We start from the raw sequence: 27,887 nt of genomic DNA on the forward strand, positions 1-27,887 counted from the left end.
GGATTTTAAAATTAGGAATGTATGGTGTAGTTTGATATATCTTGTTTTAGTATACTATCATTACAATTATAAGAATGCTCATTTTCACACTCAATTTGTTGGTATAATGAATTGTCCTGAAAGACTGTTTATACTAAAGTATCATTGTGTGTCTAGAATAAACTCAAATTGTTTTTCTTTTTATTTACTGCTGCATTAGATTGATAATATTTTACTTAGAATTTTGCATCTATATTCATAAAAAATTGATTTATAAGTTTCTTATCTGTACTACCCATTGGGTTTTGTTAATAAGGTGTTGGCTATCGTTTCTCGGCCTTTTGGCTATGATCAAGTGTAGTATCTGTTCTTATCAGTTTAATAAGGTGTTGGCTATCTGGATAAAATAGAGATTAATGCATTTTTCTATGAGCTAGAGTACGTTAAAAGACGTGACTCGTCAGTATTTTAAGACTAACTGTATCTGTAAAGCCATCTGCGTCTGTAGATTTTTTTAAAGGTACATCTTCAGTTATCTTTTACGATTATTGGTCTGTATATATTCTTCATTCTTTTCTTGGATTAATTTTGTTAATTTATATATTGCTGAAAAATTACTCCATCAATAAACTTAGATTTTCAATTTTATTGCCTTGAGTTGCAGAGATTTCTCCCCCACAATTTCTATAGTCTCTTCCATATCTGTGGTTAAATCTGTATCTTTTTTTAATGTTTATTTATTTTTGAAAGAGACAGACAGAGTTCCAGCAGGGAAAAGGCAGAGAGAGAGGAGGACAGAATCCAAAGCAGGCTCCAGGCTATGAGCTGTCATCATAGAGCTGGACGCGGGGCTCCAGCATGAACCCACAAACTGTGAGATCATGACCTGAGGTGAAGTTGGACACTCAACTGTCTGAGCCACCCAGGCACCCCTAAATCTCTCTTTTTTTTTTTTTTAAATCCACGTATATTTTGCTTTCTTTCTTTTTTCTTAATCAATTTTTTTTCCTTTTCCTTAAAGAACTCACTTTTAGAAAGATTGCGTTTCAAATAAGAGTTAATTGAAATAGAAAAATGTGAGACACAGGCAGAAAGGAGAGCAAGCCGAGAGAAAGGCCCTGAGATGGGAAGGGGACATCCGGCTCACAGCTACACCTCACCATTTTGCCTATGATTAGTATTTCAGAGGCTAGACAAAGCCATTATGTTCTAGCTATCAGATTGTCAGAGGTAGCTTGCCACAGTCCTGGGACTACAAAAAGATTTCAACTCATGTAGCAGCTTAAATAGATTGGAACCTGCACTCCTCTGTGTTGATTAAAATACTGTAACCATATTTCTGACAATAGGTGTATTTAGTAGATTTTGGCCCAAGTTTCTTTCTTAGCTGTGCCTGGAAGACTGTAGGCACTCAACCAATAATTGTTGGATTGTATGAATCTCTGCTGAATAGTCTTAAACTCGCCGGGCCTTGCCATTGGCATCTATAAAATGGAGAGATGATACCAACCTCATGGGTTTATTTTAAGGATAAAATACAATGATTACTTCTGTATGCAAGTATTTTCTCAATTATTTAACAGTTATGAAAATGTGAAATCTGTGGCTTGAAACCTACCTAACTTAGACTGCTAGACTGCTGAGTCATCTACCTAACACTGATTGTATTTTTTTCTCTGACCATTGTTTAAGAGTTTATCATTTGATAAGAAGCAGTTTACAAAATAAATACATTTCAGCAGCAATAGAAAGCTCATTCCAATTTGGGGCAGCAAGTAGGGTCTGCCTGTTATATGGGAAGATGTGACCTCAGGGCTTCCTCAGTTCCCAAACTTCATCCTGTATACATTTTTAAAATTTACTAATTAGGTCAAACAATATATTTGACCATAAAACCACACATTGACCTAATTTGACATATTCTTCTCTCATTTGAGGTCCTAAAATTTCATCTGGCAGGATAATTAAGAAAATCATTGTGATTATTGAATCTTTGAAATGTAATTTTCTTCTTCCATAAGATCAGATTTTCTCCTTGATATCTAATTTGGCCAAGGGGGGTAAAAACTCCATGTCATTTTGGCTTCAAGCGCTTAAAGAACACTGGCAATTGGTGGCTTAAAATGACTGTTGTAAAATAAATGCCTGCAAGACAACACAATCATATCCAGTTTCAGCAATGGTGAGCATTGGGTGATGCAGTCACCAAACCAGGGCTTTCAAAATCTTTGTATATTTACATATGATTTTCTCCCCTGGAGAACCAATCACACATGCTCACTTTAAACTTCAGTAAACCAGTTGCTATATATAGAGATCAGGACATCAGATGTCCCGACCAAGATCACCCTGCTTACACTGAATATTAGCAAAGCTCAAAATGTGGTGGATAGAAAAAGTTGTCCCCTCCTTTTAGATGCTAGAGCTTAGTCTAAGCTCGGTTATCCATAAGCAGGGAACACTCTTCTACTGAAGGTCATTTTGAGGTCAACATTATTTTTCAACAGTAACACAGTCCTCTCTTAAGTTGGCAGTTGTCATTTTCCCCGTTTTAACCTTTCCTTTGACCTGGAAATCCTAAGGCAGGCCATTGATGGCGGACCTTTATCAGGCTGCCCTAGAGTTAAAGCCATGACTCATTCTTAAATTCAGAGAAAGAGAGCTCAATGATTAACAGAGGCAGCAAGAAGGGCTGTAGTAGAAACCCATTCCCGAGGGCCCAGAAAGTGCTGCTTGTTGACATACAAAGTTAGGCCTTAGTATCAGCAGGCAAAGCTGCTTGCTCTCACTAACTCACTGGCCTCTGTCCCTTTGTGTATGGATCAGCTTTTCCATTGAGGTCAGAGAGCATGAGCCCCTTACACAGAGGAATGTGCTGTCCTCCGTGTGGGGTGCCTGGTCCCTGGGCCTTCTGCCTGGGAAGCATTTCTGACCTCACCTCATGTGGAGCCTATGAAATGCTAATTTTTGGAGAAAATCTTCTCTTGAGCACTTTACATGACTCTTAGGAGAAACATGGCTTACCCATTGGAGAGGCTTCTGCAAAATGAGACAGAGTGCTAGACTTTATTTTCAGGGAAGTGGAGTTAGAAAATCCTTAAACTCGGGGTGCCTGGGTGGCTTGGTCAGTTGAGTGTCCAACTTTGGCTCAGGTCATGATCTCACAGTTTATGAGTTCAAGCCTCATGTCGGGCTCTGTGCTGACAGCTCAGAGCCTAGAGCCTGCTTCATATTCTGTGTCTCCCTCTTTCTCTGCCCTTCCCCCACTCATACTCTGTCTCTCTCAAAAAACACTTGAAAAATGTAAGAAAATCCTTATACTCAATCCTCATACTACATATGACACATCTGATGGCCAATCTCAAACATATGGATATTTTAACCTTGAAAGTATTTCAGTGCAGTATCTGAGAGCTATGCATTATAAAAGCATAAAATGTAGTCTTTTTTTTTTTTTGCCAGTTTTCTCAACCTATGATGCCCTAAAAATTAATCCTACTGAACAGAGAAAACATAAAGTGCTTAATACCTTTCATGTGAATTCTACCTTTACTTAAAAGGGAAGCCGCTAGTGGTTTTCATTGGGTGTACCTTAAATTAAGCTAGAAACTCTTATGAAATGGAAGATTTTGGGGATCATTAATATTTCAAACACTTCAGACAAAGCCCATCTAGAATAATTACAGGAATTTTAAAACTTGCAAGCCCATCATGCAGGCAGTAGTTTGGTGAACTAAAGTAGTTTTACCACAAAAAGGAACAATGTCATAAATAATTTTGTGAGTCTTAATAAAAAGAACTTATTAAGAGGAAAGCAATTAACAAAATCTAATAACTGGGAATCTAACTTTAAGAGTTATGAAACTTACCGCTATGAAGACATGCTTGCACACATTGGTGGCTCATATTTTGCGTACTAGTGCAAAATAATAATGATGATCGATGATTTTAAGGGCTTCAATTTGGCCAAACTGTCATATATATAATTCATAAAGTACTAAAATAATATTTTAAAAATAATCATAACTATAATTTCTTAAAAATGAGCATATAACTTATAGTTAGTAGACTTATTAAATTGAGTCAGAACTGTATTATTGGATTCTTAGGTTTATGGGTTCTTATAAGACAAAACTCACAAACCTTCTGGAGTAATCAGAACCATTATAGGGTTAGCAAAAGGATTGGGGATTTGATTAGAGATAGTTATAATCTGAAGTTTTAATTCTGTAGTCACCATTTGTAACACTCAATTACTTGACATAACCAGTTGGATCAGGGCACTAAAAATCATTGGTCCAAATTCAATTACATATCTCAATATTGAAGCTACAGCATTGGTCTTGTTATGAATACCTGCCTCACATTTTAATGTAAAATGTGTGATATTTAACACTTCCAGTATGAATTATATAAATGACAGAGAATTTGGCTAAGTTAAGGTTTTTAAATTATGACTACTTTTTACATTAATACCTGCAGCTTCAGTAACAACTTTGGAAACCAGGTCTTGACAGTGACCAGTTTTAAAAAGAGAGAGAGGGAGGCAAACCAAGAAACAGACTCTTAACTATAGAGAACAAATTGATGGTTGCCAGAGGTGACATGGGGGGGGGGTGTTAAATATGTGATTGGGAATAAGGACTACACTTGTCATGATGAGCATGGGTGATGTATGGAAATGTTGAATCACTATATTGTACACCTGAAATGAATATTACACTCTATGATAACTAAATGGACTTTAAATAAAAACTTTTAAAAACCCAGTGACCAGGTTCTTATAATTCTCAATTATAAGGCAAATTTTTGTCAATGCCTTTCTTTGATTAAATCTTTTAATACCAACGAACAATGAAATGTCCGTTAAACTATTAGGAAATACAATATATTATACTGGATTGTGTAATGCTGAGAAGTTTCTGTCTTCAACGAAATTGTTGGACCTGTCCCTGACTTCCAGGATTATCCACATTATAGTCATTAACTGAAAACTAAAGAACAGAAATGTGCCATTGTGCCCACTATGTGAAAAATAAAATCTCGTAATATCATAGGCATGGAAGTGACTTATCATTTCACATTTAGTGCTTTGTTTGAAGCTGACCCATGACCCATTTGAGATCAAAGTTCATGCAACTGGCAAGTAATGGTGGCATTATTGTGCGTCTGTGACATGTGAAGTGCACAAAAAAGGAATTCATAGACATAAATTGTTTGGCATGAACCAAGTCCCCTCTGAGCCTTAAGGATTTTCTCAAATGCAAAAGCGGATAAAGAATGAGAAATAAATTATTAAAGGTAGCTGGTTTTGTTCTTTTTCTCCCTTCCCAAAAGGCTTGGGATTCCTCCTTCTTAAATATTTTTATGCCTTTCAGAGTGAGTTTCATGGTCCATGACCCACACTTTTACTAAACATGACAGAACTGTTAGCAGTGGAATAGTGCTATATTTCATCTATGTAACATGTTAAATAGGCTTTATGTTTAGGCTTAAACCCTAACTCTGATTTACTATATTTGGGGGAGGCTGTGAGGGGAGGGAAATCAACTCAGAATCAGAATGCAATGTTTGCTGTAACCTGCACAGAGCCAAAATCACTTCCATGTGCACTTAAGTGCCATGCATAGGCTAGACCGATAAAAAGGAAAAGAAGTCTGAAAACTTGAAAAGGAGGCCTGCCCTGGGACGAAAGAAGCCACTTATCTGCACAGGATTTGTGGCTCCTGCCTCCCCAGGGCAGCGGACGAATCAGGAAGAGATGAGCAGGGTTTCCCTTCTTCTCTTCAGCACCATTTTCCAAATACACTGAAGTCTTATACAGCCTCTGTTGAGTGGCAATTTAGGAGAAAAATGAGATGGCTGTCTGTCCAGGCAGATATTAAAAGTTTAAGGCTTTGGTGGGGGTTAGCATGGCTAGGAAGGCTTTGGGGATCCCAAGCTCTTGGCTTAGTTGGAACCTTGGAGAAATTGCCTGTTTGTGTGAATCAAGTTCTGCTGGGACAGGGCTGCAACCATTCATTCATGAACTGCCTATGTCTGCTTTCCTGATGCAACTGTAAAGAGGAGTAGTTGCAACAGAAACTGTCTGGTTCAAAAAAGTAAAAAAATGTGTACCATCTGGTACTTTACAAGAAAAATCTGTTGACCCCTGATCTAGACCAAATGTGGGAGCAGGAAACATCTCAAATAACTGACGCTAAAATATGGATGACTACTTCTCCCCAAACCACCCCCTAGAATGTTAACATATTAAAATGCTTTCAGAGCAAAATTAATTGCAATTACATGAATGAAATCTCAGTGAGTACTTGACATATATTTTAGTTGGTACCCTTCTCAAAGCTTACCAGGAAGTGCCTACCTCCTCAGTGACATACCTCCTTTACTGCTGCCTATTTTTGGTTAGCTAAACCCATTATATTTGCTCATTTCTCTGTTGACTCTGCTTGAGTTGCCCTTTCCATTCCTACCCCACCCTTTGTACAGGGATGGTTCCTATTTGTTCTTAAGACTTAGCCTAAGCCTCTCCCAAGACATTTATTCCCCATCAAAGCCTTGCCAACATCTCTGCCGTCACAATTAATTCTTTTTCTTGCTCATTCTCTAAGTATTACAATGCATATTATTCATTTCATCAAAATACTGATCATCCATTATTACAATTACTTGTCTGTATGTTTCCTCCATTAAACTACAAACTCCTCTCTTCACTCTTACATCCTCAGGGCTTAGCATGAACATTTGGCATACAGTGGGTAAATAATAGTTAATGAATCACTATTTATTAATCTTCCTCAGTTTGGTCCATTATGAGCAAAATTCTGGCTACTTATTTGAATAGGAAGAATGTTCATAAACAGAGAATCTCTTCAGGAAATTAACTTGACTATTGTCTGAAGAAAGTGGGTAAATATCATCTGCAATTGTATCCTTGTCTGTTACAGAAAACTTAACTTTTTGAGCACTGTTACTAGCTATTGAATTCCAAGACAATTTTTATGTGTGTGTGTGTGTGTGTGTGGTGAAAAGTTGCCAACAAGTTCATGTGCTCAGAAAGTATGGATTATGGTTTTTTATAAGCCCAGGTATGTTGAGGCATTGATAATGTGGGCAATATTTTCTCAAGAATGAAATGTTCCTGAATAATTTTCCCATTACATCAGTACACAGCATTGAATCCAACAGTATTAAACAAATCCTTCTTTTTTATTTAACCTTACTGGGAATATTTACAGAATTATATGGTATTCATATAGGACTTTGTCACGGATGTAGCAAACTGAGGATCTAAATAGGAAACACTGTAAATATTATGAAATTTTATAGAATTTGAGAGTCCTTGCCTCTATTTTATAGTGGTCCAGACTTTCCTTGACCAAATTAAAATTTCTCTTACCATGAATGCTGATATTGTGAAAACCAGCCCTGATCAGCAATCCTCATTAAGTAGAAGAATTCATTCAGACATGTCAGATAGCCTGCAGTTACTACAAAGGTACATGATACCAGAATGAACCCCCAATGGGACATGGAAGGACATTTCAATCTTCAGATGATGTGGCAAACATTTGTTAGTTGTTGTATGTAGCATGTACTTTCCCTTCTTTTGGTACATTTTCTTTTGCAGACCCCTCCTTCCTCCCTCATAGTCTGTGTGGTTTTTTTGTGTGCCTACACTCACTCACCCTACGTTCTAAAAATGCCCTTGACTGAACCAATCAGCATTTCCATCACAGTGGCTGTTCAGGGATTGGCACACAACGCTACGCCAATGCAATGGGACTCAGTCCTGTAATGATAAAGTATGCCTAGACTTGCCAAAGGCTACCATGTTAAGAGGTGTGCCTGAGAGTGATACCACTGCAGGAAAAAACAGAATGGGGAGATGGAGAGAGAGTGCATGGAGTTCTGGCAGCATTATTGAAGCTGTGCCTGAAGCTAGAACTTCCTTAAACATTTGGGTTATCTCAACCAATACTTAGGTTTTTTCAGATTCAACTAATTTGACTTGGGGTCTCCAATGCCTACAACCAAACGTTTCTATCACCCTTGATCTACAAATAAGAGTGAAATGAAATTTAAAAGTTATCTGAAAAGATGTCTGGGGAAAGTCCAGAGAGTTCAAACAATTGAAAAGTAGAAGAAAATATGAAGAGAATGAATATTAAACATCTCTAACATTTTTAAGCTAGTTTCAAAAATTAGATGAATTCTCAACTGGTAATGATAGATGAGAAAAGACATTGTTTTCACTTCCATTTTTTACTTTCACCATTTTGAGTATAAGCATTTAAGTATTTTAGTTATATTTTGGGCATTAATATTTTAATATTATAGCTGTTATTTAAGTAGAAGCTATCATGCTTCTGTAATTATGTGTTTTCTTTCTTTTTAAAAATTTTTAAAAAATGTTTTATTGGGGCGCCTGGGTGGCTCAGTCAGTTAAGCGTCCGACTTTGGCTCAGGTCAAGATCTCACGGTTCCTGGGTTTGGCCCCGCATCAGGCTCTGTGCTGACCACTAGCTCAGAGCCTGGAGCCTGCTTCAGATTCTGTGTTTCCCTCTCTCTCTGACCGTCGCCAGCTCATGCTGTCTCTCTCTCTCTCTCACAAATAAATAAAAACATTTTAAAAATTAAAAAAATAAAGTAAATAAAAAGAAATTTCATAGTTAGTATTTAAAAAATGTTTTATTTATTTCTGAGAGAGAGGGAGACAGCGTGAGCACGGTAGGGTCAGAGAGAGGGAGACCCAGAATCTGAAGCAGGCTCCAGGCTCTGAGCTAGCTGTCAGCACAGAGCCCAAGGCGGGGCTCGAACCCACGAACCGTGAGATCTTGACCTAAGCCGAAGTCGGATGCTTAACTGACTGAGCCACCCAGGCACCCCTAATTATGTGTTTTCAAAGAGTTAATTCATTTCAAAGGGTTTATAAATGTATTATGAAATATTTCATACCTATGGAAGTACATTAGAAACATAAAATAAAATATATGAAATAACATATGATACAACCAATACCTGTGTACCTGTATCATTACAAATAAAGTTGAAGCTCCTTTACCCTTGGCTTGGAAAATCTCTCTCCCTCTCTCCTAGAGGTAATTACCATTCCATGTTTGTTGTTTATCATTCTCATGCATTGCTTCATACTTTACAATCTGTGTATGAATGCCTGAACAACCAATGGTACTGTTTATGAGGTAAGTAAGCTTTCTATTAGTGCTCTAATAGTGGATGTTTTCTCCTGCAACTTGTTTTTTATGTTAAACCTTATGTTTGTGAAATTCATTCAGGCTGAAATGAGTAGCTTTCCTTCCTCTTGGCTCTTCATAGCCAAGAGAGTGAATGGGCCTATACATACATTACAATACTACGTTAGCAATTAAAAGGAACTCACTATTGATACATGCTACAACATGGGTGAATTTCAAAACCATTATACTAAATGGAAGAATCCAGATACAAAAGACTGAATTTTAAAATTGCATTTATATTAAATACAAGTATAAATATAGATGCACAATAAATTAGTGGTAACTTGGCTCTGGGGCTGAAGGAATTAACTGCAATGGGCATGAGAGATCTTTCTTAGGGTAATGAAAATGTTCTTAAGTTGGATTGTGATGATGTTACACAACTCTACGGATTTACTAAACATCATTAATGAATGCTAAAATGATAAATAAAATGGATGGAATGTATGGTGTTTAAATTAAACCTCAATGAAGCTGGTTAAACAGTGAGAAAATTTGCCCATTGTATGACCAGATTATTTATTTATTTTTCTGTTAAAGGTGGTTTTCATTTTTGTATTTGCTATTAATAGCAATATTGCTATGAGCATTCTTGTCTATATATCCTTCTGTACCCATTGGGCATGTCTCTATGGTGTATAGCTAGAGGCAAAATTACTGTATCACTTCAACCTTGCTAGATATTGAAATATTGCTTTCCAGATTTGACAAAATACAGCATCCCTTCTTAATAAAGACTCTCGAGAAAGTTGGGATAGAAGGAACCTACTTAAACATCACAAAAGCCATCTATGAGAAGCCTTCAGCTAACATCATCCTCAACGGGGAAAAACTGAGAGCTTTCCCCCTGAGATCAGGAACACGACAGGGATGTCCACTCTCACCACTGTTGTTTAACATAGTGCTGGAAGTCCCAGCATCAGCCATCAGACAACAAAAGGAAATCAAAGGCATCAGAATTGGCAAAGAAGACGTCAAACTTTCACTTTTCGCAGAAAACACGATACTCTACATAGAAAACCCAACAGACTCCACCAGAGTGGAGAACTGATCTATGAATTCAGCAAAGTTGCAAGTACAAAATCAATGTACAGAAATTGGTTGCATTCTTATACACCAACAATGAAGCAACAGAAAGAGAAATCAAGAAACGGATCCCATTGACAATTGCACAAAAAAACCCCATAAAATACCTAGGAATAAACCTAACCAAAGATATAGGAGATCTGTATGATGAAAACTATCAAAAACTTATCAAGGAAATTGAAGAAGACACCAAAAAATGGAAAAACATTCCATCCTCATGGATCCGAAGAATACATAATGTTAAAATGTCATTATTACCCAAAGCAATCTACACATTCAATGAAATCCCAATCAAAATTGCATCAGCATACTTCTCAAAACTAGAACAAACTATCCTAAAATGTGTATGGAACCAAAAAAGACCCCAAATGGCCAAAGTAATATTGAAGAAGAAAACCAAAATGGGAGTCATCACCATCCCAGGCCTTAGCCTCTACTACAAAGCCGTCATCATCAAGACAGTATGGTACTGGCACAAAAACAGACATATAGACCAATGGAATAGAATAGAGAACTCAGAATTGGACCCACAAATGTATGGCCAACTAATCTTTGACAAAGCAGGAAAGAGTATCCAATGGAAAAAAGACAGCCTCTTTAATAGATGGTGCTGGGAGAACTGGACAGCAACATGTAGAAGAATGAAACTAGATCATTTTCTCAGGCCATACACAAAAATAAACTCAAAATGGATAAAGGGCCTTAATATGAGACAGGAAACCATCAAAATCCTAGAGGAGAAAGCAGGAAACAACCTCCTTGACCTCAACTGCAGCAAAATCTTACTTGACACATTCCCAAAGACAAGGGAATCAAAAGCAAAAATGAACTATTGGGACCTCATCAAGATAAAAAGCTTCTGCACAGCAAAGGAAACAATCCATAAAACTAACAGGCAACTGACGGAATGGGAAAAGATAGTTGTAAATGACATATCAGATAAAGGGTTAATATCCAGAATCTATAAGGAACTCACCAAACTCCACACCCGAAAAACAAACAACCCAGTGAAGAAATGGGCAGAAGATATGAACAGACACTTCTCCAAAGAGGACATCCAGAGGGCCAACAGACACATGAAACGATGCTCAGCATCCCTCCTCATCAGGGAAATACAAATCAAAACCACACTGAGATACCACCCCACGCCAGTCAGAGTGGCTAAAATGAGCAAATCAGAGAACTCTAGATGCTGGCGAGGATGTGGAGAAACGGGCACCCTCCTACACTGTTGGTGGGAATGTAAACTGGTGCAGCCCGGGCTCTCTGGAAAACAGTGTGGAGGTTCCTCAGGAAACTAACAATAGAACTCCCCTATGACCCAGCAATAGCACTGCTAGGAATTTACCCAAGGGATACAGAAATGCTGATGCATAGGAGCACATGAACCCCAATGTTCATAGCAGCACTCTCCACAATAGCAAAAACATGGAAAGAGGCTAAATGTCCATCAAAAGACGAATGGATCAAGAAGATGTGGTTTATCTATACCATGGAATACTACATGGCAATGAGAAAGAGTGAAATCTGGCCATGGGTAGCAACGTGGATGGACCTTGAGGGTGTTATGCTGAATGAAAAAAGTCAGGCAGAAAAGGACAGATACCATATGTTTGCACGTATATGTGGATTAGGAGGAACTTAACGGAGGACCATGGGGGAGAAGAAGGGGAAAAATAGTTGGGAAGAGGGAGGTAAACCGTGAGAGACTCTTGAATGCTGAGAACAAACTGAGAGTGATGGGGAGGGGGAGAGGGAAGAGGGGTGATGGGAATGGAGGAGGGCACTTGTTGGGATGAGCACTGGGTGTTATATGGAAACCAACTTGACAATAAACTATTTTAAAAAAAACCAAAGAACTTCACCTAAAAATAAAAAAAGAAATATTGCTTTCCAGATGATTGCAACAATTTATATTCCAGTAGCAATGTGTAAGAGTTCTTGTAATTTATAGCCTCACCAAGACTTGCTATTGTCAGACTTTTAACTTTAGCAATCTGGTAAGTCTGAAATGGTATCTTGTTTTAATTTTCATTGTGAAATTTTCATCTGGTTTAAAACACTAGTGTTTCCCCCTTCTGCAGCCCAAGGCAAGATAGTGTACTGGTTAGATGCTAAGGGACATTCTGTCTAGGTTTGAATTACAGTCTACTACTTTCTAGAGTTTGTAACTTGGGAGAATTATTCTATAATTTTATCCATATATAGCTTCACATTTTGCTTTAACTTTTTCCTACAGAACATATTTTGTTCTTGTGTTTCTCTGAGTAGTATCATTTTATATTTTCCCCTGTTTTCCATGTAGGTAGTCAAATCACTTGTGAAATATACAAACTGTTAGAATGAATAGGTGAGTTACAAAAGTCAGATTTTTGTGCCAAAGAAGTATCATAGTTAAACTCAAGAACACCAAAGATAAAGCAAAAGTCTTAAAAGAGCAAGAATAAAAAATACAGATTACCTTTAAATAAGCAGCAGTTTAAGTCATAGTAGTTTTCTCAGTGGTAACAATGAAAGCCAAGAGACAATGTAATATATTCAATACAGTGAACGAAATTAACTGCCAACCAAGAATTCAGTTTGGTCTTTTTCAATCCTTATATATTTATTTCCTGTTTTTCCTGGTCTTATTTCACTGACTAGTACCTTTATTACAGTGTTAAAGGGCATCTGTCTCATTCTTGATCTTAAATAGAGTGCTTTTAATGTTTCAACAAAACAATAACGTTTTGTAGAATTTTTGGTAACTGCCCTTCATTAGATTAAGGTAATTCCTTTTAATTTTCATTTGGTTCATCATAAATAGATGTCGAATTGCCTGTAGCTTTTTAAATGATTCTTTAATTTTTCTTCTTTAACTGTTAATATAGTGAAGAGCTTTTCTAATGTCAAATTATTCTTTCAGTCATACAGTCAACCCAACTTTGTCATCCTGTATTATCTTTTTAATTTTTTGCTGAATTTTATTTACTAGTAGCTTGCTTGGAATTTGTGTTTTTTTTGTGATTTGTGCTTGAGTGATTGAGATTGGTCCATGTTCCACTCTCCTATTATCTTGGGTTTGGCAAGTGTGGCACAGCCTCATTTCATCTTCCACTCCTGCCCCATCTGCAGTCACTCTTCTGCACTCTGAGCCCCACATACACGCATGTTTTGAACATGATGTTTAAACTCTTATTGATAAAGATTGTAGTTAGTATATTCCTCCTAAACACTCTACAGTCTCAAATTTTATATATGAATAACTTAATTTTAAAATTTCTGATATGTACATTTATCCATTATTATTATTATTCTTTCATATTACCATTCTGCTCACAATTTTTTTTTAAAAAAATCACCTTATTAAGCTATGAATGACATACAAAAACCTGTACATATTTAACATAGGCAGCTTGAGGAGTTTGGAGATAAGTATATACTCATTAAATCATCACCACAATCTATGCCATAAACATGTCTAGTATCTGTAAAAGTTTCTTCCTGCTCTCAATATTTATTTTTTTGATATGCTCTCATTATTTATTATTATTTTCTGTGATAAGAACACTTACCATAAGATCCATCTTAAAAAAAAAGTTTATTATTTTGACAGAGAGAGAGCACACACACAAACAGGGGAGTGGCAGAGAGAGAGAGAGAATCCCAAGCAGGGTCTGCACTAGGAGTTTGGTCCCACGAACCCTGAGATCATGACCTGAACCCAAACCAAACCAGTTGGACCCCTAAAGATCTACCTTTTTAGCAAAATTTAAAGTATATAGTACAGTATTGTTTCTTGTATTTCAGACTTTCCTTCAACGTACATCAAATTTTACATTACACACAAAAAAAGAAAACCCAATGGGGAGGTCATTGGTAGCTTAAGCACACAAGTGGAAAGAGATAATTAATGTGTTGGAAGACACATCTGGAAGATGCATTTGAAATTCTTTCAGGGGCTCCTGGGTGGTTCAGTGGGTTAAGCATCCAACTTCGGCTCAGGTTGTGATCTCAGGGTTCGTGAGTTTGAGCCCCTTTGTGGGCTCTGTACTGACAGCTCAAAGCCTGGAGCCTGCTTCAGATTCTATGTCTCCTTCTCTCTCTTTGCCCCTCCCCCACTCACACTCTGTCTCTGAAAAATAAACATTAAAATTAAAAAAAAAATTCTCTCAGAAGCATCACAGAAAGACAAATGAACAGGAAATATAACAAAGAGGTTAAAAGATACGGAAAAGTGAGTGAGAAAATATAGTTTATATCTGAACTGCGTTCCAGAAGGCAAGACTGGAAAGAATGTAGAGAGGCAAATTTCAGAGAATAATGCCTCACTAACCTCACCTTAAGCCCAGCCTTGTAAAGACTCTTAACCTCATTTTCTCTTGTCTTTGATCTGCTTCTCAGTCTCTCTATTGGCCAAACTCACCCAGAAACAGAGGCCACAGGCACATTGTGGATGCCATCTACATAGGTCAGCATCTTAAAAATGGTTACTAGTGGACAAGAGTGGACAATAGATCTGATGAGGAGCGAATGAAACAAATCTAGCATGGCATTTTCTTCCAAGGCTTTTGAAATTTGGCTTTCCACAGTTAAAACTTCATTTTAGTAATTAATTTGTCTGTAGTGTGTAATAGGGCTTAATTTTCAAAATATGTAAAAACTTCAACAAAATGAAAAGACAGCCTACCAAATGGGAGAAAATTGTCGCAAATCATTTCTCTGATACAGACTTAATATCCAAAATATATCTACAACTCAATAGCAAAAATATATTAAAAAGCCAATCTATTTAAAAATGGGCAGAGGATCTGAATAGACATTTTCCTAAACAAGACAAACAGGAGGTCAACAGATACGTGAAAAGAGACTCAACTTCCACTGATAATCAGGGAATTGCAAATCAAAACCCTAATGAGATATCACTTCACACCCGTCAGAATGGCTATTATTGAAAAGACAAGAAATATCAAGTGTTGGTGAGGATGTGGACAAACTGATCAGTTATGCACTATTGATGAGAGTGTAAGTTCGTGCAGCAACTATGGAAAACAGTGCAGGGGGGTCCCTAAAAAAATTAAAAATAGAAGTACAAAATTTATCAAATTGAAAGCTGCCTCAGACCTTCATGCAGATCATACAAATTATATTTTATTTATATTTATTTATATTATATATTCCTTTATTAATATATTCATCTTCCTTCTCATCTAAATTTCCTCTTCAGGAGGGAACTGATTCTTGTAGTTTTTCTCATCTCTTTTATTGTCATTTTTATCACCTGTATTTTTTTGGCTATCTTAATTCTTTTGTCGTCATGACACTGTCAGAATTTTGGATTCCCATTACTGTATTGGGTTCGCATAGTTTTTGACATTTCAAAACTTAACCCATTTTGTTTATTTAGTTTTACGTTTTTGCCATTCCTTAGAGTACTTTCTCCTCATCATAATTGAATTTTGGTATAATCAACAATTATGAATACGTAAAACATAAAATTAATCTGAATTTAAGGCATACCAAAAGCAATCAAGTGTAATGTTTCACCAGATTCACTCATACTAATACTACATACCTCGTTCTACTGATGAATATGTAGTTCTAAATTTAGGTATCAGGTTTTTCACTTTGACAATGCCTGGTCATTCTTGATGGTCCCCTATCCTTAGTTGTATTTTTTTTTAATTTTTGTGTTTATTTATTCTTGAGAGACAGAGCATGAGTCAGGGAGGGGCAGAGAGAGAGGGAGACACAGAATACGAAGCAGGTTCCAGGTTCTGAGCTGTGAGCACGGAGCCCGACATGGGGCTTGAACCCGCGAACCATGAGATCATGACCTGAGCCGAAGGTGGACGCTTAACTGACTGAGCCACCCAGGTGCTCCACCTTAGTTGTATTTTTGAAACACTTTATTTTTCTACATTTATTAAATATACACATTTTGTATTCTATAGCTGAGAATTCCAATATCTGAAGTCTCTGTGAGTCTGATTCTGGTTATCTTCTGTTTCTGTTGACTCAATGGGTTCTGCTTCTTCACAGGATTAATGACATATAATTGCAAACATATGTTCAATGCACCTTTATCTGTTGTAATTCTTTGAAGCCTGACTTAAAGGAGGTTTATTTTTTCCTTCATAGAGAACATGTATTTGAATTTGTTTCTTCTAGGTGCCGGGGAGCACTTTTAACCCAGGATCACTTATTGGCTTGAGGTTTCTCAAATCAAACAGAAATATGAACTGGGCCACATATCCTTGAGAGCCAGACTATGGTTTCAAATTTTGGTGAGAGAATGTCCCTGCCATCATTACTCTAGGCTAAGATTGAAACAAATGAGAAAATAATATATTTCTAGTTCACCTTTCTGTTGAGGGTCTAGATTTGAGGATCAGTCATAGCTTTATGCATGAGTTTCCTTTCACAATGCTATAGAAACTATCTGTGATGCATCACAGACAGATATTTTTATAAAATACAATCAAAACTATTGACTAGAAAAATGAATGCTACTTAGATGTTACTGCACTATAAAATTACTATAAAAGTTTCTAAATACTCTTAATTTCTGCACATATCTCAACATGGATTGGCAACAGGTAATTTGTGGATACATCTGCAAACTCCGCTTTTAGTAGTACTATCCTATCATCTCTCCTGCCTCGGGCAGATCCTAAGTTTTATCTCCTATTTCCACATCCCACATAGCCATCACAATGGAAGTTCAAGGTCTGTTGAAATGGGAGATGTCAGAGTCCTGGGTGGGTTGGGCACTTAGTGGCTTATCTTTAGATTCCTGCTTTCACTTCATTTTATACATCTACAGACTTGTCTGTATCTCTCACTAGTTTGGCAATGTATTAAAAGAGGTTCCTCCATGATCCAATGCTCCCTCTCCTCACTGAATGTATGCATATATTCACCAAAAGACATGCACAAGAGTAATTTTAAAACACATTTTCATAATTGTCCCAAACTGAAAATAGCCAAACTTTCCATTAACAATGATAGATAAATAATTTGTGATCCCAACAATACATATATATATATATATATATATATAGTATACTATATATGTATGTAGTATATAGTATATGTATGTATATGTATAGTATATATACTATATGCTATATAGTAATAAGAATGAGCAAACTATTGCTACATGCAATGACGTAGATGATTCTTACAAACATGATGTTGGGCCCAAGAAGGCAGATATAAAATCATGTATGTTGCATAGCTCTGTTTACATAAACTGTAAAAGCAGGCAAAATTAACCATCTTGAAGACATATTATGTCCCTGCTTAAAATCTCTTCCATGTCTTGGGGACGAGTGTTGGTTCCCAGGTGTTACAGGCACTTCTGCCTAATGTTCCTGAATGCTGCTCACAGGGAGTCTTCTCTTTGTGAAAATGCATTGAGCTCTATCCTCATGATTTGTTGACCTTTTTTGTGCTTATTTATACTTCATTAAAAATTTTACTTAATAAAAGGTATTTAAAAATAGTTTATTGAACAGCAACAGTCACCAAGCTGCAAAAGCCTGAAAATTGGGCATCACCTTCTCTCTCCCCTTAGCCCTGTGTCCAGTGATTCAGTCTATCACCCAGGGCTGTGGGTCTTTTAAATAGTCACAGTTCCAACCCTCTCCCTCCTTCTCCTCCCAGACCATCATCTCTCACCTGAGCTACTTGTACCACATCTGAATCCTCTCCCTGCATCTACTGTCAAGCTCTCCAATCTACTGTAACTAACATGAGCCTCTAAATGTATGACTATGACCTTGGTATAGGTCCCTGCTTGTTATCCCTTCCATGCCTCACCGCTACATTCAGGAAGGAGACCACAGTCCTTGCTGTAGTTGACAAGGCCTTGCCCACTCTGCCCACTGCTGTGCTCACAGCTCATCAGAGCCAGTCTCCCTTGATGTTCTTTACTCTACCAGTACTGACATTCTTTCAGGCCTTCAATCTATCACTTTTCATTGTTGTTGTTGCCTAAATTCAAATTAGTTAACATACAGTGTTAACTCCTTCAGGAGTAGAACTCAGTGATTCATCATTTCTGTATGACACCCAGTGCTCATCCTAACAAGTGGCCTCCTTAATACCCATCACCCATTTAGTCCATCTGCCTCATCCACCTCCCCTCCAGCAACCCTCAGTTTGTTCTCTGTATTCACGAGTCTCTGATGGTTTGCCTCCGCTGTTTTTGTCTTATTTTTGTTTCCCTTCCCCTATGTTTATCTCTTTTGTTTCTTAAATTCCACATACGAGTGAAATCATGTGAATCTGTCTCTGACTGACATTTCTCTTAGCATAATACCCTCCAGTTCCATCCACATTGTTGCAAATGGCAAGATTTAATTCTTTTTGTCTGCCATATTACATTGTGTGTGTATGTGTGTGTGTGTGTATCACATCTTCTTTATCCATTCATCAGTGATTGGACATTTGGGCTCTTTCTCATAATTTGGCTATTGTAGATAGCACTGCTATAAACATGGGGTGCATGTGCCCCTTCAGATTAGCATTTTTGTATCCTTTGGATAAATTTCTGGGTCATAGGGTAGTTCTATCTACCAGTTTTTCCCCCACATAGGCTCCTTCTTACACATAGGTGCTTTGGCCCAAAATATTTTTTTCTCCTTTTCTTAGTATTTAAAAAATGTTTATTTTTGAGAGAGAGAGAGAGAGAGAGCGAGTGAGAGTGTGTGTGTGAGCAGGTGGAGGGCAGAAACAAAAAGAGACAGAGGATCCAAAGCTGGCTCTGTGCTGAGAGCAGAGAGTCCAATGTGGGTCTTGAACTCACAAACCATGAGATCATAACTTAAGCTGAAGTCAAACACTTAACTGAGCCACCCAGGCACCCCTCTCATCAGCATTATTTTTACCATACTAACTACTCATAGATCATAACTTCAGCCTTTTCTTCAGTTAAGGCTCCACTGTTCTTTTTTCCTTCTGATCCTTTATTTTCCTTTAAGGAATGCATCACTTTTATAACTCTGTCATTGATTATAGTAATTGTTGTTGATATCTGTCTCTCTCACTGAAATGTAAGCTTTAGGGAGCAGGAATTGTATCTGTCTTGTTCACCAGTTTCCCCAGAACCTCAACACCATGCTTTGCACTTAATAGTTATTAATATTTGCCAAGTAAATGAATTAATTAATGTGTTTTGCTATACTATAATAGAAAGTATACTAGAGACAATTACATTTAAATATCATGCTGGATATTTACTTAAACTCTAGGGAAAACTTATAAGAATTTTTTTCTCAAAAATTTTGGCATTTAAAAATTAATTAAGTCATTCCTTTGGATCATGTGACTCCTAGACCCAAATCTCCCCATCATATTGATGTGATCTGGTCCTTACTGCTTCTTTGGCCTTGTCCCATTCTGTTCTTTCTTTCTCATGCTGCCCATCCCAAGCGTGGTCCTGCTTTAGGGCCTTCATATTAGTTGTGTGCTCTGGTGGGATTGTTCACATGGCGGGCTCTACTGTATTCATGAAGTTCCAGTTCCAATTTCGGTCTTCAAAAAAGTTTTCCCTGTCTCTTCAATCTAAAGGAAGCCACCTGCCCTAGTTACTCTCTACCACATCATCTTGTTTTATTTCCTCATAACATTTACTAGTGTCAAGAATTATGTTGTTTTTTTGTTGACTATTCAATCCCCAACACTAGACTGTAAACTCCATGAGGGCAAGCACTGTATTAGCTTTATTCACTGCTGTTATCTAATGCATCTAACATTTTGGCACATAGGAGATGCTTGATATATATGACTGAGTGATTGAATGAATGTGTTAGTGATTGGGCATTCATTCATCCTTTCAATCTAGGGCAGTGCTGTACAAGAGAATTCTCTATGATGATGGAGTCTATGGATTAGTCAGTGTTCTCCAGAGAAAGAGAACCAATAGTATATATCTATATCTATTTATCTATAGCTATATATCTAGTTATATATAAGAGGAGATTTATTATAGGAATTAGCTCATGTCATTATAAAGGCAGAGAAGTCCCACAATCTGTCATTTACAAGCTGGAGAACCAGGAAAGTCCATGGTATAATTCAGTCTAAGTTAGAAGGCCTAACAGTGTAAATCCTGAGCTGCATCCCAAAACTTGAAAATTATGGGCACAGATGTCTAAGGGCAGTAGAAGATAGATGTGTCAGCTGAAGCAGGAAGAGAGAGTGAGTTTTCCCTTCATTTTTTGTTCCTCTATTTTTTTTTTTATTCTATTAGGGCCCTCGATGGATTAAAATGATGCCCATCAACATCTACTTTGCTCAGTTTTCCAACTGAATGGCTAAATCTTCTGGTAACACTGTGACACACATTCTGAAATAATGTTTGACCAGGCATCTCCTGGTCCAGTCAAGTTGACACATAAAATTAACCATCGCAGACTATACATCTATTCTGTCCAATATAGTAATTATTAGCCACAAGTAGTTATTGAATGCCTGAAATGTGCCTAGTGTGCCTGAAAAACTTAATTTTAAATTTTCCTCAATTTCAATTTGAAAACAGACACATGTAGGTTAGGGTCTACCGTAATGGACGATGACGCTCAAGAGAACCTAATTTAGGATTGGGGACAAGGTCAGGAATGATCTTCTCAGAAGCAAACATGTGTAAATGTAGATGGGGCAGAGGAGTTGAAAGCATCCAGGTGAGGAGTGAGGTGGGGGAGGAAGGCTGGGGGTGTGCACTTAGGACACAAGAAATGGGAAGGACATTCCAGAGAGAGGAAAACAGATTACACAGATTCCTGGAAAGGGAGATTTTTAGTGTTGAGGAATTGGGATATTTTTCAGAAGTTTTATGATATAATGACCTTTTATTGACCCCTGGCTTCTCTCATCTTCATATTTAAATTTGGGATGCATTTTAAGTAACTGTTCTGGCATGTTCTGGCAGGACATGAATATCAGAGTCAGTCTTTCCCCAGTGAAATTTCATTTCCTAAGCACCCCTTCCCCCCCCCTTTTTTTTTCTTTTGCTTAAGAGTCTCAACTTCTTCAGGCTGTACCTTGTCTTACAAGTAATAGGTTTTATAAGTTTACTTCTATGTAGGGAAAGGTTTCCTTTTATTTGGACTTTTATTACTATTTTGGAGCCTAAAAAGTTGGTTGACTCCCATTTGTCCACTTTCTCCATATATAGATATAATTTTATATACTTTCTGCTTGATTTTTACAGAGTAAATAAGAGTAGAGATTTACTTTCTCATACATATCAAAATGTTTGCTACTTGGACTCAAAAGATCAGTGAAAGGCAGACAGTGAGTGAACTCTTGCAACTTTAAATGTAATTCAACTTCTGTTTTGTATTTTATCTGGATTCATCCTCTCCCAATGATTTGAAAGTTGTGGATCTATTATATATACATAAATATATAATCCATATATTTCCCATTGTGTTATGATTATTCAGATTCAATACTGGGCAATAATTTCTACTTATTAGCAAGAAAGGATTTATAGGCTAAGAATGCTTAAGTGTAATTTTTTTTGTAGAGTAATTGCCACTCAGAGCAGTTTTAATTAAAAAAGAATCTTACCCCATTTTAAATTCCCTTATCCACAGATTTACTCATTTTTCACCCCTGACACTACCTTTTAGTTTTTGCAGATTTTTTTGATGTGAGCCAATTTTTCTTGAAAAGCATTTCAAGAAAATTGAAGACTTATAGATTCTGTGGACCAGACAAATATTCTTGAAGATGTTTAGTATGATTCACTAAGTAGAAATAATATCTAAGGCTTAGCACAAGAGCTGGGAAACAGGGAGTTTTGAATTGTAACCTACTTTGCCTCCAATATATTGTGAGACTTAAACTGCTCTACTAGGAAGATGCTAATTCCTTTTTATATTTGATATATATATTATTTTATTTTAGAGAGAGAGAATGAGAATGCATGAGTGGGGAAAAGGGGCAGAGGGAGAGAGAGAATCACAAGCAGGCTCCATGCTCAGCACAGAGCCCGATGCAGGGTTCCATCCCGCTACCCTGGGATCATGACCTGAGCTGAAGTCAAGAGTCTAACATTCAACTGACTGAGCCACCCAGGTGTCCCCAAAGATGCTAATATCTAATGTTCATGGTGATCCTCTATAGATCTTGCATATTTTACTGATTTATTTTTAAGATTATTAAAATATATTAGTAATAGCTTGTTGAACTGGGTTTGGCCATGAAAGTATCAGAGATGGGTAAACTTGGGCCTCTATTATTTTAAGGGCACAGGTATTCATGCTTGTGAAAAGGACTGCTAAGTGGGGTATACCAGCATCTATCTTCCTTTCTCTTAAGCAACTCAACACCACTCATTATTTAAACAGTCTCTGTGCCTGTTAATGAACAACCATAGGGTTGAAGTCAGAGATTTGAGCCTGAGTAGTTAAGAGTATGAAAGTCACCAAAATGCACATAGCAAGGTAATGTTATATTAAAGTTAAGAAAGCATACAAAAAAAGGAAAAGATTGGAAAATAAACTCGGTTACATAAATTGAATGTTAAGAAAGCTATGGTAAGAGATGCAAAAGAGAGTACTTCTTATTCAATAGAAAGAGGGGGAGCTCTGGGAATTGGTGACCTTCTGGGAATTAAGTGCCGGCTATGTCCTGGACCAGTTATCAGTGCTTTTACTAAAGACAATTTATTTAAAGCAGCAACCTTGGGAACAAACACGGTCAGATTTGATCCCAGGCTCCTCTTCTTACTGAGTGCCCTTGACAAATCACTTAACTTCTATGAATCTCAACTTTCTTTTCTAAAAAGTGAGAATAATTATATCTATTTCACAGGCTCATGTAAGAATTAAACGAAGTAATCTGATATTAATAAACATTAGTTCTTTTTCTCATCCCTCTAAGAACACCAACATGCATTCCTTAGAAGTGGTTTACAGTGGTTAAGTCCTGGGACTCTAGAATTAGACTGTTCAGGTCATAGCTTTCTCACCTATCAGCTGTGTGACTTTGGACAAGTTACTTGACCTCTCTGCGCTACATTTTCATAATATGTAAAATGAGGATATTAACAGTACTTTACCCATAAAGTTATTATGAGGATGAAAAGAGTTTAGTCTATGAAGTATTTGGGATGGTGCTCCCACACATGATAAATAAACATTTTAAAAGTGTTAGGTAAAAATGAGCAATAGTTCTGGATTCGTTCTAGAAGTGATTCATTTTGTGGTAGGTCATATTCACAACCCTGGACAGGAAGACATGGTAACAGTCATGCCGGCTGTGGGGTGAGCTTCTTGTAATTCTGTCCAGGACAACACTGCCTGCGGTGAACAGGTGGTGGTGGTAATCCTCCTTCTAGCTGAGGCTGTAGGTGGTTGCAGGGCAGTTTTGGGTGAGAGCCTTCAGAGCCAGCAGCCAGGTGGTCTTGCATCCAGCCTTTGTTACTGATACCTGGCAAATTAACATTTCTGACTATTTCTTCCCTTGTGAAATGGGGAGAATTTTTGCTTCTGGGGGTGGCGTGAGTACTAAAAGCAGCAATTTACCTACAAGCCCATATAGCCTGCACCCAGCACAGAGCTGCAGTGGTAACGATGATTACATCAAATATGCAGAGCAGTCAAGCCCTCCGGGATCAAAGGAAGGAACACCAGAAGGCAGCCAGAAGTGGGCCCTTTCTGCCAGCCTGAACGCGGTTTGGATACGAGGAAGAAAAACAATCTCTTCCTCTTGCAACCGAATGACTATTGAAGTCTCCCCTTGGACCCTGCCTTTCACGCCATCCCTCTCCCCCTAATAGGCAAAGGCACCATTCTTTCCAATTTTATAATCTACTCATTTCTGTACGTGCGGGTTTATCTGGGCTTGGTGGTAAGCCAAGGGTGGGTGGGAGAGGCATTAAAACCTGGCAACCCAGCTTCCCCATCTCTGGATGCCGCAGGGCTCCTGCTAGCCATCCTCGGTTAAAAAACGTGCTTTTTATTTCGCTACCCCGCAGTCTCCTGTGCAGCAGCTCATTACCACCCGCTTCAATCACCACTGCCAGCATCTCCCCAGAACGTTTTCCCCTTCCCCGATTTCAGGGACATTGGTCGTATACGACATTTAAAGGAAATAAACACTGATTTTAAAAATTACAACCTTCTCCGCCTGAAGAACCCAGCAGCAATGAATAACAGAACAGTCCAGCGAAGAGCGCCTGTCGGGGCTCAGCTCCACCAGCCCTTCCTGCCACACAATTCCCCACGCCCGAGCAGCACAAATCACCATTTCCAGGCGCCACTCGAGGCTGCCAATTCCACTTTCGCTTAATCTCATTTAAAATCCGGCTACAGATGAGGCTCAGTCGCTGCGGCGAGGAGCCGGGCGGGGGACAGCGGGAGGGCCGGGAGGCCTGGATGGGAAGGGAGCGCAGGGGCCCCTAGCGATTCGGGGCCGCGGGCGGATCCCCAGAACAAGTGCAGGCCGCCCGGGCTCCGAGGCGGGCGAGCCCCGAGGGGCGCGGGGCGCAGGCGGCGCAGACAAAGAAGCCGGCGCTAGCGCCGGCCCCGCCACCTCTCTCCTTCCCCCGCGCCTCCTGTCTGGAAAAAGAGGGAAATCTGAGGGCCAAAGGGGATGGTCTTCTCCTTGAGCTCCTCCAGGCAGCTGGGCGGGAGGTGGTCTCACTCCGAGGTTTCTCTGTCCCTTACTGTAGACTGGCGGGCCTCGAGACCCCGACAGCACCCCCTGACTAACACCCTCCTCCGGCTCCCGCCCCTCCGCGGCCCTTCCGGGTGGGAACTGGGCTGAGGCGCCGGGGCCCCGGGAGGCGTCCTCCCCGCACCGCGCGAGGTGCGGGCGAGCGAGCCGGAGAGGGCGGGGGCCGGGCGGGCGCGCGCGGCGCGCGGGGGCGGGGGAGCGGCCGGGACACGTGTGGCTGCGGCGGGGGGGACTCGGCGCCCGGGGCTTTAAGAAGGTGTGGAGGGGGGCGGGCGCTTTCCCAGGCCTGGCCGAGGGGCGTCGCGCAGAGGCGGCGGCGGCAGCGGCGGCGGCGCACGGAGGCGGCGGCCGACGCGCTCTCGGCGCCCGCAGCCCGGGTCCCCCTCTCCGCCGGCCCAAAGAAACTTTGCGAGCCGCGGTCTCCTGGGGAACTTCCCGCCGGGGCTCCGCTCCCGAGTCCTCTCTGCTCCCGTCCGCCGCTTTCTCGCCTTCCCTGCGCGTGGCTCCTCCGTCCCGGCGCCTCCCAAACTGAATGAGCGAGCGGCGCTCCGGGCGCGCGGCGGCGGCGGCGGCGGCGGCGGCGGCGGCGGCGGCGGCATGGAGCGCAGTTGCTGGGCCCCGCGGACTTTCCTCCTGGCGCTGTTGCTCGGGGCGACGCTGAGGGCGCGCGCGGCGGTGGGCTATTACCCCCGCTTCTCGCCGTTCTTTTTCCTGTGCACCCACCACGGGGAGCTGGAAGGGGATGGGGAGCAGGGCGAGGTGCTCATTTCCCTGCACATTGCGGGCAACCCCACCTACTACGTACCGGGACAAGAATACCATGGTAGGTACCACGGCGGCTCCGCGCTCGCCGCCCGGTCCGGTGCGCCCGCGAGCGCAGCTTTCTATCCCTTTCCTTCTTCCAAGGGGCCGTTCGAGAGCCCAGAGAACCCTCCCCTCAACCTAGCGCTCTGTGAAGGCACAGAGAACAAAGTTAGTGAGGCTCGAATCGCGAGTTGGGATTTATTTGCCACACATCACACTCCCCTCACGCATCTGCTCCTAATGAGCCGGTTCTTGTGGGAAACGCCTGAGGATTGGGGGCTGGCGTCGTTCCCCTTCACTGTCCTTGCAGCCGACGCGCTGAGTGGATCCGCGCGTCCTGTTTCCCTAACCCCAGTGCTTGGATTCCAGACCTTTGTCCTGCTCCCGGTTTCCCCTGAAGGCTGGCGTTGGGGCTGGCGCTGGGCTTGGCGGACGGGCTGGTGACAGATTGACGCGCCGCGGTCCCCGGCTGCCCCGCGCAGTCGCCTGGCCGCTGCGAAGTTCCCGCTGCTCTCCAGCCAGGGGTCCCTCATTTCATCCAGTGTCAAACCGCCCTCCTGAAACGGAGCGGCTTGCTTCCAGCTCTTTATTCTTTATAAGATGTCCTTTAAAATGTGCGTAATAGATGGGTTTAAAAAATTCCTCTTACTTTTTAACATGCTGCTTGTTTTTCAAGTGGTCTCTGGGTTGTGTGTCGATGACTTTGTCTTTTACCTAAACAGCTTTAATTTCCAGGTAAGGGCTGGAAGCCCCTTATAATTTAAAGATGTCTTTTAAAAGAGGATCATTATTATGGAGGCCTTCATCAAAATTAAACATTACTGAGGAAGTAAAATTTAGCTCCCAGAAATAGAATTTTGTATGGTGCTTGTAGGTTGACTGTTTTAAACTAGTAAGTCGTGTATGTAGGGGAAAAAAAAATACTGGCCATTTTCTGTTATTTCCTCTGGCACTTCTGAGTATTTCACTTCCAAGGAGCTTCTAAGCCATAGCAGGCACTTACTTGATTAGAATTTCAAGGCTAAAATACTTACACTCAATCAAATAGAAACTATTGCGTAGTAATCTCATATTATAGTTTTGCTGTCTTGTAGGTTAACAGTTATTGACGTAGCAGGAGATAATCCACCCAGCAGCTGGCGTTTCAGATAAACATACATAGAAGAATGAGGAGAGTCCTTAAGTTACGTATTTTTTAAAAACACGCCTTCATATCTGCTTTAAAATGTTTTGTGTAAATAAATGCCTTCCGGAGATTTAAAATAGTGCTTTTACAACTTTCTTGTGGCATGGTGGTAGCCTTGTCTCTAAAACCAGGTGTCTTAATTCGGTGGAATTTTAGACTTTGGAAAATTAATTTTCTGTAACTAGTCCCCTCTTTAGTAAGGTGTTTTAGCTCATTCTCTTCCCAATAACGTTCTGGTGTTTTTTCTGAGGTCGTGAGAATCTTTTAAGTGGAAAGACCAGCCAATATGATGGCAACCCATACCTAACCTAGAGACTGATTGAGCCTGTCACTTGGTTTGACCCTTAGCAAAGGGGCTTGGCTGTGATTAGTTCTAAGTGAGAGTGGTAGGTAAGTGAGCCAAAGCTGGGCTAAAAGGTAAAATTGCCAGGTTGTGATGGAAGGCCATGTGATAACAAAGCCTTGTTACTGTTTTTTTTTTTCTTCTGTTTTCTGCATCCTTTGTAAGGTATCATTGTAGAAAACTTAAAAGTACTAAAATATGACATAGCATTTGCTTTTGCTATAAAGTTAGCAATTATAAGTCAGCCAAAGACTGACCATAATCACATCCCTAAGTCTGAAAAGGAACGAATGATATAGAGTAAGAATAAAGAGTAATTCTTTAAGTTTGACATTGTGGGGGAAGCCTTACACTCTACCTCTTTTCCGCCATCAGGAAAGAGAGAAGAATTTTACTATGTAACTTCTAGAATATCAAATTATTACAAACTTTGAGAATTGTTCATGTCATATTTTGAATTTCTGTTACCTGTTTTATCAAATATTTAGATTCTGAAGCTGGCTGTAGCTGCAGGCCTGCAGTAAGAGTTTTTCCCTGTAAAATGTTCTACAGGTAGAAG

General features: G+C 39.6%; 1 protein-coding gene and 1 non-coding gene across 3 annotated transcripts in view; both read left to right on the forward strand.

Annotated features, from left to right (window-relative positions):
• The first annotated feature begins 304 nt into the window (after positions 1-304).
• Positions 305-492, forward strand: LOC120236361. The gene has a single exon (XR_005529643.1). It is a non-coding gene; the product is annotated as a U2 spliceosomal RNA (small nuclear RNA).
• Positions 493-25,592: 25,100 nt separating this feature from the next.
• RELN (reelin) overlaps positions 25,593-27,887 on the forward strand; it is a 544,526-nt gene continuing 542,231 nt past the window's right edge. For both annotated transcript variants that reach the window (XM_039239122.1, XM_039239123.1), the window contains exon 1: positions 25,593-25,818. In XM_039239122.1, the coding sequence (XP_039095053.1) occupies positions 25,593-25,818 (226 nt within the window). The remainder of the gene's footprint in view (positions 25,819-27,887) is intronic.

This window comes from Hyaena hyaena, unplaced genomic scaffold (assembly GCF_003009895.1).
Source record: "Hyaena hyaena isolate Hyena2069 unplaced genomic scaffold, ASM300989v1 scaffold_152, whole genome shotgun sequence".
Lineage (NCBI taxonomy): Eukaryota > Metazoa > Chordata > Mammalia > Carnivora > Hyaenidae > Hyaena > Hyaena hyaena.